Source organism: Macaca nemestrina, chromosome 4 (assembly GCF_043159975.1).
Source record: "Macaca nemestrina isolate mMacNem1 chromosome 4, mMacNem.hap1, whole genome shotgun sequence".
NCBI classification, from domain to species: Eukaryota; Metazoa; Chordata; class Mammalia; order Primates; family Cercopithecidae; genus Macaca; species Macaca nemestrina.
The window spans coordinates 156,922,311-156,937,495 of record NC_092128.1 but is presented as its reverse complement, the minus strand read 5'-3'; the positions used below and the strand labels follow the sequence as shown (position 1 = coordinate 156,937,495).

Genomic DNA, 15,185 nt, shown 5'->3' with positions numbered 1-15,185 from the left:
TGACTCACAATTCAGCACTGCTGGGGAGGCCTTCAGGAAACCTATAATAATGGTAGAAGGCAAAGGAGAAGCAGGCACCTTCTTCCCAAGGCAGCAGGACGGAGTGCCAGCAGGGGAAATGCCAGATGCTTATGAAACCATGAGATCTCATGACACTCATTCATTATTTCAAGAACAGCATGAGGGAAACTGCCCCCATGATCCAATTACCTCCACCTGGTCCTGCCCTTGACATGAGGGAATAATGGGGATTACAAGTCAAGGTCAGATTTGCGTGTGGACACAGAGCCAAACCGTATCAGCTACAAAAGGAAAATTGTTTTGCATTTTGATTAGCTAGAAATAGACTAATATTTATGTTTCAAACATCACTATATTATATATTTATAACCAAGATTAAAATTCAGTTACTCCCTTCATTAAAAACATATCTTTTTTTTTTTTTAAATAATAAATATCTGTAAAATGCTAGGCAACATGCAAAAGAAACATCCAAGCATGGCTTTTACTATTGAATTGGGTGGTTAATTCCCAACTGAGTTGCATGACTCCTTCAATTAGCTTTAGTAAATACATATTTTCATCACTCTAGTTTGTAATGAGCTATAAACAAAAATGCTCAAATAAACAACACATTTTATTTTTCTTTTAAAATAAATAAACCAAAAATAGGAAACTTGATTTAGACAATAAGTATTACATATCATACATTAATAAAATATTATTCTATTTACTTGCTCATTTTCATGATTTATATATGTTAATATATCATCTCAAACCTTGCTAGCAAAAGAGGTGAATAATACACACTGACATAGCCAACTTATTTTAATGACATACAATTAATACATGAGAAGAGGCAGGTATCCCTATAAATACACAATTGTATAAAAAGGGAATGATCCAAAAGTTGGTTTCATGAGAATTATCTTTCCTTTGGTATCATTATCATATGTCCTCGCTTTATAAAATAAGCCTGAAGAAGAGTATGGCTCAGAAACATCTTTAGATACTAAAAGAAAGGGGTACTAATGTCTTATTACATCCTCATTAGGAACAATATGCAATCCTTAAATATCTGCACGACTTTCTTTCAGGAAATCCACCACTCCACATTGAATCCCAGCCTATTTGCAGTTGTGTGTTGGTTACAGGGTATAATTAAAGGGAGCGTGGTGCTTTATCAATGTGTTCAATAAGTGACTTTTGATTAACAGTTTGGTGAAATGTCATCATTGGTACTAATAAAATGACAATAGTCTATTTATTTCCAATGGGTCAAAAATATCATGACAAATACAAAAAGTGGTACATTACATTATTTTTAGAAAGCTTTTGTCATTCAAGGCAAAAATTGAACAGCAACCAGAGATAAGTCTTATTATTATATATTTCAAAAGACAAGATAGCCATGACATTGGTTATTTGATGGAAAAACATCTTATTTTTTTCATAAGAGAACTAAGATCAGTATAGGTAAGTTTCATTTGTAGGAAATACTAGTATCTTTTCTTCTTCTTAGACTTTCGGAACTTTTGGCTACATTCATTGCCTCTGTTGTTGTCTGTGCTACTATCACTATCACTTGTTTGCTTTTGCCTCTTTCGTTTATTCATCTGATAAAAGTCAGAGTCACTTGGTTGTTGGTGTGTCCATTTATATGAGGTGGGTCCAGCCTCAAGATCGGGAACATGATTCAGTGAGGAAGACACGGATGCACTACTAGGAAGTGGAGCTGTCATCTGATAAAGGTCAGAGTCACCTGGTTGTTGGTGAGTCCATTTATATGAGCTGGGTCCAGCCTCAAGATCTGGAACATGATTCAGTGAGGAAGACACGGATGCACTATTAGGAAGTGGAGCTGTCATCTCATAGTAAGGAAGCTGCAGCACTGGATTATACGCATGCCACTGCTGTGAAAACAAAAGACATTCATCTACCAAAGCAAATCCAAAAGGTTAAGGAAAAAAGTTAACAGTTTACATGTATTATACAATAGCCATGAATAAACTAAACTGTGTTTTGGTATAAGAAAGACAGTGATCTCTCATAGTAGAAAGGTAGGTGTTTCATTAAAGGGCCAATATAAAGAGTTGAGGTTGTGTATAGCTCACTACAATACAGATTAGTGCTATCCAATGGAAATAGTATTTTGTTTGTTTGTTTGTTTGTTTTGAGACAGGGTCTCACTTTGTTGCCCAGGCTAGAGTGCAGTGGCGTAATCTTGGCTCACTGCAACCTCCACCTCCTGAGTTCAAGCAATTCTTCTATCTCAGTCTCCCAAGAAGCTGGGACTACAGGCGCACACCACCACACCCAGCTAATTTTTGTATTTTTAGTGGAGACAGCATTTCACCATATTGGTCAGGCTGGTCTTGATCTCCCGACCTCAGGTGATCCACCCACCTCGGCCTCCTAAAGTGCTGGGATCACAGGCGTGAGCCACTGTGCCCAGCCCTCATGTAGTTTTAAATCTAATAACTGCAATACAAAAGTAAAAAGAAACAGGTGAAATTAAACAATGTATTTTATTATCCCAATATATCAATTTAAATGATATAATTTTAATATGTAAATAACATAAACTTAATGAGATATTTCACTGTTTCTTCACATGAAGTCTTCAAAATATGAGGCATATTTTATACTTACAGCATATCGCAATCTGAATGCTAAATTTTTCTTGAAAATACCTGATCTGAATTTAGATTACATCAAATTTAGAGTTGAAAAAAATATACTCACATGCCCAAGTTGTTTCAAATATACCTAAAAGTTTTCTGAAAACTGAACCAAGTAGCGGTTTTAAATTTTAATTTAAATTAATTAAAATTAAATAAAATTTTAAAACTGAGCTTCCTAGGTGCACATGTGGCTAACTGCCCCCATATTGTACAGCATAGTTATTTATTGTTTAGACAGAGAGATACTTCCTTTAAAAACAAACAAGCTCTTAACTCAAATTTCTAACTATTCAAAGCAGATTAAAGATTAATAGAGATACCATGAACTTGGGTCTCCCTCCTACCCCATCTCTACCAAAAGATAAAAAATGCTCAGATGAAGATATTTAGAGTTTCAGATGAGAACTGATTGCTTACTAATGTTTTACCATAATTAAGAAAAGGTTGTTTTTTTTTTTGTTTTTTTGTTTTTGTTTTTGTTTTTGTTTTTTACCAGAAGTTTAAAAGTATCATTTTACAGGAAAATTTTTTTCCGTTTAAAAATTGAAGATGGATATTTAACAAATCTCAACCTCCTGTATACGTTGGGTATTTGCAAAAAATAACAGTATGTGAGTCAGAAGACCTGGGTTAGTCCTACACCTGTCACTAACAAGCTGAAAATCTTGGGACTGTTGATTAACAACCCTGGACTTCAATTTCTTATTTATGAGGAATTGAAAAAAATAAGTTCCCCTTTCACAATGAAGTCCATAATTAAGATTTCTGGGTCAAAACCAATTTTTGGTAGTCTCTGGAAATAATTTAGTTTACTTGACCAATTGAGAACCTTCATATAGTTTTGTCTTTAATTAAAAAGAGAAATTTACTTTCAAAATCCATGTCCAAAAGCAATCTATTTGGGACTGATGACATTATATAAAAATACTTCACTAAGTGAAATTATTGAAATTATTCAATTCTGCAAACATCTTTTTTTTTCTCTCTCTCTCTTTTTTTTGAGACAGAGTCTTGCTCTATTGGCCAGGCTGGAGCACAATCTTGGCTCACTGCAACCTCCACCTTCTAGGTTCAAGCAATCATGTCTGAGCCTCCCGAGTAGCTGGGGTTACAGGTGTGCACCACCCTACCTGGTTACTTTTTTCTATTTTTATGATGGAGAGGGTTTCACTGTGTTGGCCAGGCTGGTCTTGACCTCTTGACCTCAACTGATCCTGCCCTGGCCTCCCAAAGTGCTGTGATTACTGGTGTGAACTACCACGTCCAGCCACTGCAAACGCCTTTTAAAATAGTCATTTACATTAGAACTCTCTACTCAAATTTCACTTGGACTGCAGTGTGTCGTCACTGCCATCCACCCCTTTTCTGTTGACACCGTGGCCATTTGCTAAGGCGTTAGAAGTGAAATTTAGGATGATGGTGTTAGGGCAGGACAGCACTGGAGGACAGTGCTGGGACATCTTGTGCCTTCATCCCAGTTTAGATTTGGGCACCGTATGTTACAAACAGTCTTCATGTTCTTCATAGTTTGTATCATATTATACACTGAATAAAATGCATATTAAGCTTACCATCTTCTGAAAGGGAAAATATTCTTGAGGTAAAGAAGTATTATGAATTGGTAAACACTGCATGGGAAAGGAAGATCTGCCCACCACCATTTCTTCATTCCTTTGAGGACATGAAAGAAGAAGTAATAAAATCTTAAAATTCCTCTTACAAATGTCATTTTCTCTTAAGAAAAATGTAAGTTCTTCATAATTACAAAGATAGAGAAGGCAAGCTTATCGGACAGCATTCAGTTAAAGAGTAATTAATTACCTTAAACACATACACAAATAATCAGTTATTATTACTGATAACACAGTGACACAGCAATAAATCAATTACTAAATATTGAAGCCTTGATACTTAGAGTCAAATCTGGCTTTCCGATAGAAAATTGCTGGACAGTATTCTATTTATATAAAGATGAATAATACTTAGATATTGAAAGAGCAAAGCAAGTTGTTAGTATTTACAAAGGGTACACTTCAATCTTTTCCAGATATAAAAAAAATTTAAGAAGCCAGAAATTTTCATCAGTTTTTTAAAATGTAACTTAATTTTTTAAAATTTTACCTTAAGTTCTGGGATACATGTGCAGAACATACAGGTTTGTTACATAGGTATACGTGTGCCATGGTGGTTTGCTGCATCTAATGACCTGTCTTCTAAGTTCCCTCCCCTCACCCTCATTTATTTATTTATTTATTTATTTTTTTTTTTTTGAGACGGAGTCTCGCTCTGTCGCCCAGCCCAGGCTGGAGTGCAGTGGCGCGATCTCGGCTCACTGCAAGCTCCGCCTCCCGGGTTCACGCCATTCTCCTGCCTCAGCCTCCCGAGTAGCTGGGACTACAGGCGCCCACAACCGCGCCCGGCTAATTTTTTGTATTTTTAGTAGAGACGGGGTTTCACCGTGGTCTCGATCTCCTGACCTTGTGATCCGCCCGCCTTGGCCTCCCAAAGTGCTGGGATTACAGTCATTTATTTTTAAAGATACCTTTACTGTTTAACTATAAAAATTATGCTCTTTCCTAAACCGACTGCTAATGCTAACATGAACACATTTGCTGATGTCTTCCACACGTTAATTAATGAAACACCTAATTTAAAAACTGTACCAAAGTTTCATGTATACATTTATAAATGTTATATGTGCTTCTATGGAGAGGTTACAAATGCTAGCCAGATTCTATGGCTACTCTTAAATAGTCTACTTGTTAATTTTAATGCTAATATTAGTAATTCTTAGGATAGGAAGTGTACCATGAAGAAGGCTAAAATTAGCACAGGAAGGTGGAGACAAAGATGAGTCAAGGAGAATGACAGGAAGCAGTCAGATGGCTAGGCAGAACCCCATTTACAAGTGGTGAGAGCACTACTACAGAAAGGCAGCAGAAGCAAAAACTCCATTAAGAAAAGAATTAGGTGTCTGTTGTTACAGGAGAGTAAACTGGATAAGCACTGGGTCCTCTGAATTGCTGGTCAGAAGGTACCCGATAACCTTCAAAAAGAGCAGCTTCTATATAACAATGAGTTTGAGGCAAGAATGGGAAGAAAGGATGTGAAGGATGAAAGATTTTTCAGTAACAGAAAGAGAAAAATATAACAGCCTGTTAAGGAGAGAGTGCTCAGGAAGACCAGAACGCATGTGGGGAAAGTGACGGCAAGGAACAAGATGAAAGGTAGAGTGAGGTTACCGAGTGGGGAAGATATGACTCAGTAGCAGAAGTGGTGATATTAGCACCATGATGAAAACAGCTGCAGATAAAACCACTGTCTTTCCTCAGGGGATGCAAAGTTGTCTGCATAGGGGAACCGCATGTAAATTTGGAAGTCTGATGGGCTGACATGTCTCCCCAAAATTTAAGTCCTAAACCCCAGTATTTCAGAATGTTACCTTATTTGGAAAAAGGGTCATTGCAGGTATCGTTAGTTAAGATGAGGTCATATTGGAACAGGATGGGTCCCTAATCCAGTATGAGTGGTATCCTGATAAAAAAGGGAAATTTGAAGACAGACTGTTTTAGTCCATTTTCTGTTGTTACAACACAATACCTGTTTGTTATAACAAACTGGTATCATATAACAAACAGGTACTCTGTTTGTTATGAAGAAAAGAGGTTTATTTCGGCTCGTGGTTCTTCAGGCTGCAGAGTCCAAGATCAGGTAGCTTCTGGTGAAGGTGGCTATGGTTAGCTTCCGGTAAGCTATACTATGTCATAATATGGCAGAAGTCCTCACAGGCAGGAGGAGCTCACGAGAGATGGCCAAACTGGCTTTTACGACAGATCTACTTGTGATAACAAACCCATTTCCTCAATAACCAATTAATCCAATAATCCATGAATGAATTAAAATATACATGAGGGCAGAGCCTTCATGACCCAGTCACCTCCCAAAGGTCCCCCGTCTCCACACTGCGGCACTGGGGACCAAAATTTCAACATATGAACTTTTGAGGGCCACATTCAAACTACAGTACAGATGCCCACAGGAAGAATGCCATGTGAAGATAAAGGTGATCTCTTGGCAATGCTTCTACAAGCTGAAAAACACCAACGACTGACATCAAACCGCCAGAAGCTGAGGGAGAGGCATGACACAGATGATTTCTGATAGCTCTCATAAGGAAACAATGCTGCTGACACCTTTATCTTGGATGTCTAGCCTTCAGAACTATGAGACAATGAACAGCTATTGCTCAAGTACTCTGTCATACTTTGTTACAGCAGCCCTAGCAAACGAATACAGGAAATATTCATAAAAGCAGAAGGTACAAGAAACAACAAGAAGTATAAAAATCCATTTCCAAGGAAGAGCAAAGACTGTTAAAAAAGCACCATTTTTCTCTGTAAATCACTTTGGGGACATGATAACCCATTTTTTTATCCTTTCTTTATAATATCAGAAATATTAGAAGAATAAAGTATTATTAATGAAATGTCATATCCAATATATACACATAACTCAGGTTGTCTACTCTAGAAGTTGTGATGACTTAGGGTGAGTGTACCAAACATAACTAGAAAATATCAGAGTTTTCCTGCTACATTCTAGTGCCCATCTAGTCTTTTCTCTTCCGTCTAAATCTTACCAATAGCTTGTTCCTTTCTAACTCCCGAGGAAGACGAGATCTCTTTTCCCACTTGGTACTAGTAGAAGAAAGAAGCTCTTACATTATATACGTGGCTCGACACACGAGTCTATATAGTGCTTCCCCCACCAAAGTAATACATCCCCCTTTATGCCAACATTTGCGGAACGTTGTATGCTCAGTCTTTTAAGCACCTTGTGTTAATTATAAAATTCAATTCTCACAGTAACCTTTTAAAGTTTTATCCTCATTTTACAGATGGGGAACAGAGTGGTAAAATAACATATCCAGTTCTTGTCTGAATTTGCATCTTGCCTCTGCTACTTTATTAACAGTGTTAACGGACTGTTAATAAACTGTTAACTGACGTTAATAAAGTGGCAGAGCCAACATGCAAATTTAGGCAATCCAATTTCACCACCTCCTTTCCTAACTTCTGATTTCACTGATGTAGAAAAGTTGGGGTGAATGAAGACAAGGAGCACACTGTTTTATCTGGGGTGCAATACTGCTCTGAAAGGTAACCCTGCATATTTGACAGTCCCGAGGGGCCACTCTCCTATGTTCAGAGGGTTGATATAACACAAAGGGATAAAAGGGTCAGCTATTGTTAGTTTACTTGAGAATATTCACTTCTGCCAAAGAAGACAAGAAAAAAAGCAGTATGGACGATATACATGTCTAATGTCTATCATAGACTGTAAACAAGCTAGTAGAGCAATACTTCTCTCTCTATATATAATATCTATATAGAGGTATGTAGATCTATATCTCTACTCTGAATAGAGTATATCTATTCCTCTCCTCTATATATAGATATAGATGTCTACATCATACATCTATATGATGTATCAGAACATAATATACCCTGACCTATTCTATCAGCCCGTGTAAGTTAACCGGACAGTACCAGAGAGCATGATGAAGCCAAACATTAAAAAAAGAAGAAGAAATGCAAAGAGAATGCAAAGAGAAGCACTTTCCCTTTGCAAGAATGCATTGTTTTTGTTATTCGTATTTGTTTTTAGCATAGCAAGAGAAATTTAAAAACCAACAAGTGATACATGAAAAAGCCTGAACCACTTAGAGAGGCTGCAGAAGTACTGCAGTCAGGAAGGGGAGGCTGATACAGCAGAGAGAAACAGGGCATGTGTTTATTAGTGTAACCACAACTCAGCTAGTTGGTCCTTCTGCCTGCTTGCACCTTTTCCTAAGTGTGCTAAGTTATCCAATATCTTTCTTCTTGCTTTTCATTGCTTTTAGAATGGATGTAAAAAAAAAGTGTAATTTGAACATTTTCATTTAGTGTGGGAGCCTTTCAGTTTCATGACCTCTGGGATAGCTTGCCAGATAGTGTACGTGGAGGCTACGATTGCATCAATAACTCAGGCTATACAAAATTCTAGAAGAGTTTGAAAATTAACACAGAGACGTTATTTCAAAGAGTAAAATAATTAATTGAATGGCTTAATGCCAGAAGGCTTAGTTTCAAAGCTAGGACTTTATCATCCTGTAACCTTAAGAACTGGTTAACTTTTGCAACTCCATTTACTCAAATGTGAAGCATAAATAACAGTATCTCTATGATCCATGATGAAACCTTGTATGTCTAAATGATTTAACAGCTATGAAAAGCATGTGGAAAACTATTTTAAAAAAACTACAAATATAAGTCTCTATCCCCTACTACTGAAAATATTAAGACTGAACTTTAAATGAAAATATTTTCTATCACTTTTCATGGGCTCAGAAAAACAAATATTCCTTAATTTTATCCTATGCCTAAAAAGTAAGGTTTTACAATAGCCCAAAATATATAAAAACTCCTCTTAGCATAAGAACATATTTGCTTCACCTTTAATGAGGAATATTTTTAAAATTACCTGTAGCTGTATGAATTTATCTTAACACAGCTCTCAAAACTTTGGTTAGCTGGTTCAGAAGAGTGAGAACTCCCTTTAAAAGAAACAGAGTAACAGGTTACTTCACGGTGCATTTTTCTTTTTTTTGAGTTCTAATATTAAACCATAAAATGACTCAAAATATTTTAGGACATAGTAGTGATTTAAAAATTCTATACTCAGAGAAGATATATGCATATCTGACCTCTCAAATCATATTTACAGATTGTTTATAGTACTATGTATCAATGAATTAAAATCAAGCTTTGTCTAAATCAATGACTGTAAATAAGAATGACACTGACATTGGACTTTGTAAGATACATGATGGTTTGTTCTAGACACCTGTAAACTAAAAATGGCAAATAAACAAATGTTATTTGCTTCCAGTGTACAAGGTAGGAGTTTAACCCTCATGGACAAAAGCCAATTCAACCTTATACATGATGTGACAGAACATAATATACCCTGGCCTATTCTACAGACATTAAAAAGTAATGGCAAAGCCTCACTTACTTTTGCACCAACCTAATACCAGGCTGTGTAAGTTAACCAGAAAGTACCAGAGAGCATGATGCAACCATGTATTAAAAAAAAAAGAAAGAAAGAAAGAAAGAAAGGAAGAAAAAAAGAAAAAAAATGCAAAAAGATGCACTTTCGCTTTGCAAGAAAGCATTGTTTTTGTTATTACTATTTGTTTGCTTTTAGTATAGCAAGAGGAATTTAAAAACCAACAAGTGATAGATCAGTAAGCCTGAACCACTTAGAGGAGGCAGCATACATATTGCAAGAATTAACAGATGGCCTCTGTTAGTCTCCTGAAACATGAAAGGGCTGGAGTAATGTTATAACATTCTCTGGGCAGCTAAATCACGAATGATCTGTTCCTGACATGTGTGCAGGAGAAGGTGCTGAAGTCATTCATGTCAGGAAGTTTTTTCCACCACTAGGAAGGGTAACTCTACAGTTGCCTTTCGCCACTTTGCTCTTACAGGGGCTTAAAATCCTGGGCAACATGTATAGAAAGGTTTCCCCAGATGGACTAATGCCCTCTCTCTATCTTCCAAAGAGTACGGATTCAATACCATACATTAGCAGTGACAAGATTAGTAAATACTCTTGCTATATAAATGCTACAGTTGTGTGACCCCAGTTCATTTAGATTTGATCAATTTATAAGGGCCAATAGTAACCATCATAGCTATATGCTGGCTGATACTAAAATGAGTATCTTACATTTTATTTTTAGAAAAGATGCTATAGGTTTGTCAAGACTAATTAACTATATAACATTATGAATTAGACATGTGTTCTGAGAAAATTTAACAGTGACCAGATGGTACTTTTATTTTTTATTTTTATTTTTTGGTCTTCCACTATATAGGAAACAAATTGCTTACACCTCTGAGAATAGTACCAACCACAAAACACTCTGAAGATTAATCAGTGACAGGACCTACCAAATCGATACTGCACATTAATTGGTCTTCCATATAAACGAATTCCATTCAGCAAAGCTATGGCATAAGACACCGATTCTGGGTGTTTAAAGCAGACAAATCCAAAAGACTTCGGCTTTCCTTCTCTGTCTTTGCATATAGTCACTTTGGTTAGTGGCCCCGCCTATAAGAAACTTAAAAATTATTTTCTCATAAATCCAAAGATTTTTTTCATACTCAAATAATTCAACTTTAGACTAAAGAAATGTGTTAGCAATATCTTTATGTGGCTCTGCTGATAATGTATCTTTCTAATAATAAATATTACACTTCCTCACACTTTCTTTGTATTTTCTGGCTCACTGGGGAAACATGCATGGTGTTAAGAACAGGAAATTCTAGGTATTAGTTTCAAACTGTAAAAGAAATGGTAGACTATCCTTCTGTGAGGCTTAATAAACCAATTTAGAAAACACATAAATCTAAGATTAAAATACTACTTTGTCTCCACATATATTCACAGTGTTGAATTCAAAAATTAACTGAAATGAGAAATTCAATTTTGGTTGAGTTATCCTCAAAAAAGCTGGCAATGTTATATCATAGTTTAAATTTTCTGTCATGAAGATTACATATCTTTACAAGAATAAATAAATTTATTACGCATTTTGATTTGGAAACTCCATTTGGTAAATTTCCAAAGGAAAAATGTTTAAATATGTTTAAGACTTTTAAGTATATTGCATTATTTGTAAGTGTGAGAAATTAGAGACTCTAAATCTAACAACTGGAGATATTATTTCATGGTGTGTTATTAAAATGGAATAAAATATAAACTATAAATATTCAGATTATATTGACAGAAAAACCTATAATATGCAATGAAGATTTAAAAACACAGAGCCAAATATCATAGAAAATTGTTAATTACAACTAACAAAAAATTACATCACAGCCATGATAATGACGGGAGGAGGCACTTACAAATACAAAAACTGATTTAATGCTGAATGGTTCAGACTTTAATGACTGATTATTTTTCTCTGTAGAGTTGCATACATTAAAAAATTGCTTTTACTCTCAAGAAAAATATTAATGATCATATTTAAAATAATTCTGTGTGTTAAGATTTAGTCTTTTCCTTTCATTCTCTGTGCTCTCCCAGGGATTAGCTTCCCTTCCCATCTGGCTTTAAGGACCACCTCATCAACAAATCTACTTTTCCCGCTATGTCTCTTTCATGGAGACATCTCCTGGAGACATCTATGTTTTTGTACTTCAATCTCAACATATTTGAAACTGAATTATGTTTTCTCCAAATCTCAACTCTAGTATTAAAAGTGCAATGATAATAAATCTGATTTTCTCATTTCCAATCAGAAATTGGAAAGAAAACAGTAAAAGGATAAATATACTGTAATATAAACAAAACTAATAAAATTGGTGATTTTTATACTGATATTAAATAGATGTAATCAGTATGGGACAGAATATGCTTACATGATTTGAATTTTGACATAAATTTAGATAATCCAAAGCATTTTTAAAGATAAAATTCAACATGAAGACTTATAGCAACAATCACATTATCTTATAGTATTTTTTAAACCACAATGAAATACATAGTGTGATAGCTGTCAAGTTTTGCTGGGTGTTGGAAGCCTAAAGTGGAAAAGAAATTCCACTTTGGCAATTCCTTTCAATATCTAGACAAAAATAAGAACTTATGCTTCTTACCTGATCTATTAAATAAAATTTACATTTTGCTTAGGTGGAAGAAGGAAATTATAAAAAGTGAGAAGATAATATATAGTCTTGTGGATCCACACAACTGATATTGATCGAGTCCTGATTAACTAAAAATAATGGTTATTGGATAATGCAATCCCACCCTAGTCTTCCACTTTCCTTTTTTTTGAGGCTCAGAGTGAAAGAAGTCTTCTGGAGAAAAACAACTCTAAGTTTACTTTATATTTCTTTCGGTTTTTGGTTTTTTTTTTTTTAACTTAATATAGTAAGTTTTAAATGATACTGAATGAAAAAACTGACATGGATTAGAGCTGATAAAAAAGGAGACACATTTACAAAGATGAATTAAAAGGATGAACCTGAAAGTCTTAAAATCAAAAATAGTTTTCAAATAATAAAAAAAAAATTTACGTCCAGGAAAGGAAACTGTATTTCTGGAAAGAACCCTCTCTACCAAATTGTATCTATAATCAAAAGAGGGTTGCTTTAGTTGTTTAGAGACAAAAGTAAGTCCTTTCACAACCAAATAACCCGTATGACCCATTCAATCCTGAAAATTTAGTTCTGCAAACGACTCCCTCGGAACCTTCCCTTATTCTGATAGGAGGAAGTAACTATTGATTTCTCTTGATGTTAGTCTTATCACTAATAACAGCAGTACCACTAGCAGTAGTAGCGGTAGCAAACAGTGAGTTATTATGGCTATCATAATGAGTATATGAGTGATAAATGAATATATAATGAGTGATAAATGAATATATCACTCATAAATGAGTTAAAATGGCTATCAGCTGTAGCCATTTTACCATTAGGCCATCTATTCCGACAGCCACATTATACTGCAGATCCTATTACTCTCTTTTGACATATAAGGAAACTGAGGCACTGAGGAATTCATTGACAGGCTCAAAGTCACACTGCTGACCTCAGAACTCGCACTCGGAACCACTTTTCTATCTATGTCCCCTTCACTTTTTATCTGTAATTTTAAGTTCTCCCTTTTAGGAAGATGAAAGGGTGTCTCTTCAATTTGTATTCCCAGCACCCTCCTTAGTATTTGGTAATTCCCGATCATTACACGGTTAGCGGAATGGCTGAATGACGGTATCTTTCTGGCAAGTGAGACCTAGCTGTATAGGACAATACGGTAAGTGAGCGTGTATACAGGACACAGCAGGCTTAATCCTAGAGGTACGAGATCTCAAAGTTTCTGAAGGTCCTCTTGGCATAAATGAAAGGGCCTTGGCCAGGGAACCAACTGATCACAGTCACGGTAAGTTGGCTGCAAATCATCTCAAATCTCACTTCTCATGCTGGAATAAAAATACTCTCCGCATAAAAGGACTTGAAGGAAGAAGCAAGGTGTAAAAGGAAACATTATAAAAGCGACCTCTCTCCTTTTGCGGGATGTCAGCGTGCTTACTACTAGACGAACAGTGACCAGGCGGTTTTCGGTTCTGCCTGAGCACACCCGAGGCCCAAGCAGCCTCTTGAAAGCCCTTAATCAGAAACCGGGGTTGAGGGAACCCCGTCCCTGCCCACCCCCAGGACTCTGCAGCGGGAATGGGGACGGCGGAACGCTCCATCACTTCACTCCCCAGCCGCTCGCCTGGAGACAGGTGCGCCAAAGCGAAACCAAATTAAAACCCCTGCTCAGGATGGGGCGGAAGGGGGCCGGGCTCCGGGTGGTCCAGGTGCGCTCTATGCTTCCGGCCCGACGGGCTCCGCCCCTCCGCCGCCCCTTCCCGGAGGACGGTACCTGAAGGAACAGCTCGTACAGAATCTCTTCCCGAACTCGGGCCTCTAAATTCCCCACAAACACGGTCCTGTCGGCCTCCTCCTGAGCAGGGAACATCCTCCGGTCTCGGCCGTAGAATGAAGTAGGAGCTGAGACCCCGCCCCTTCTCCGGCTTTACGGCTCCGCCTGGGTGAGGGGGCGCGGCCGGCGCCGGGAGCGCGCGCCGGGGCGAGGCGAGGTCTCAGGGCCACGCCCCCAGCGGACGTGGGGAACCGCCCACCGCACGGCTCCCTCGCCTGCCGTAGGGCTGGTTGGTGGGAGAGTGGGTGAGAGTAAGAAAGATGAATGCAGAAAGGGCCTTACCCTTTAGCTCCTGGGGTGGCTTCCTTTTTTTCTGGCACATTAATTGATTTTGGATTTATTCAGTCAACATTTTAAATACAATGACTGTAGAGATTATTTAAATTGTAATAACTTCATTGCAGAAGCTCCCAGGCGAATGCAGGGAGATTCATTTCTTTGTGTCCGAAGAATAAAGGAACAAATCACGAAGATATTAAATTATAAATAATTTTTGAAAGAATCGATGTTTGCATGGATGTGGATACAACAGAAAACTAGAATTAAAGTTTATTTTCCTAGAAAGTGCTCCCTAGATGAGTTTTTGAAACTGGTCACAGAGGTTTTAAGTGGACTCCAAAAGGAACTTGAAAAAGCGAATACCAAGGGATATACTGGTGAGACTGAGCAAGTTTTGTGTCTAAGCCAGTTTTTAAGGATGGCAGCTGAGCCGGGCGCGGTGGCTCACGCCTGTAATCCCAGCACTTTGGGAGGCCGAGGCGGGCGGATCACAAGGTCAGGAGATCGAGACCATGGTGAAACCCCGTCTCTACTAAAAATACAAAAAAAATTAGCCGGGCGCGGTTGTGGGCGCCTGTAGTCCCAGCTACTCGGGAGGCTGAGGCAGGAGAATGGCGTGAACCGGGGAGGCGGAGCTTGCAGTGAGCCGAGATCGCGCCACTGCACTCCAGCCTG

At 37.4% G+C, this 15,185-nt stretch overlaps 2 protein-coding genes across 3 annotated transcripts in view; one reads left to right on the top strand and one right to left on the bottom strand.

Annotated features, from left to right (window-relative positions):
- Positions 1–414: 414 nt before the first annotated feature.
- Positions 415–14,350, bottom strand: LOC105483451 (RNA binding motif protein 11). Its single transcript, XM_011744351.2, has 5 exons — positions 14,172–14,350; positions 10,685–10,847; positions 9,207–9,279; positions 4,256–4,355; positions 415–1,913 (listed from the first exon to the last, which is right to left on the bottom strand). Exons 1-5 carry the CDS (start codon positions 14,265–14,267, stop codon positions 1,500–1,502), a joined length of 846 nt encoding a protein of 281 aa, XP_011742653.1. The 5' UTR covers positions 14,268–14,350; the 3' UTR covers positions 415–1,499.
- Positions 14,351–14,409: 59 nt separating this feature from the next.
- The window catches only part of LOC105483449 (lipase I), a 110,886-nt gene continuing 110,110 nt past the window's right edge, over positions 14,410–15,185 (top strand). For both annotated transcript variants that reach the window (XM_011744349.3, XM_071095490.1), the window contains exon 1: positions 14,410–14,887. The gene's annotated coding sequence lies outside the window, so the exon portion shown is untranslated. The remainder of the gene's footprint in view (positions 14,888–15,185) is intronic.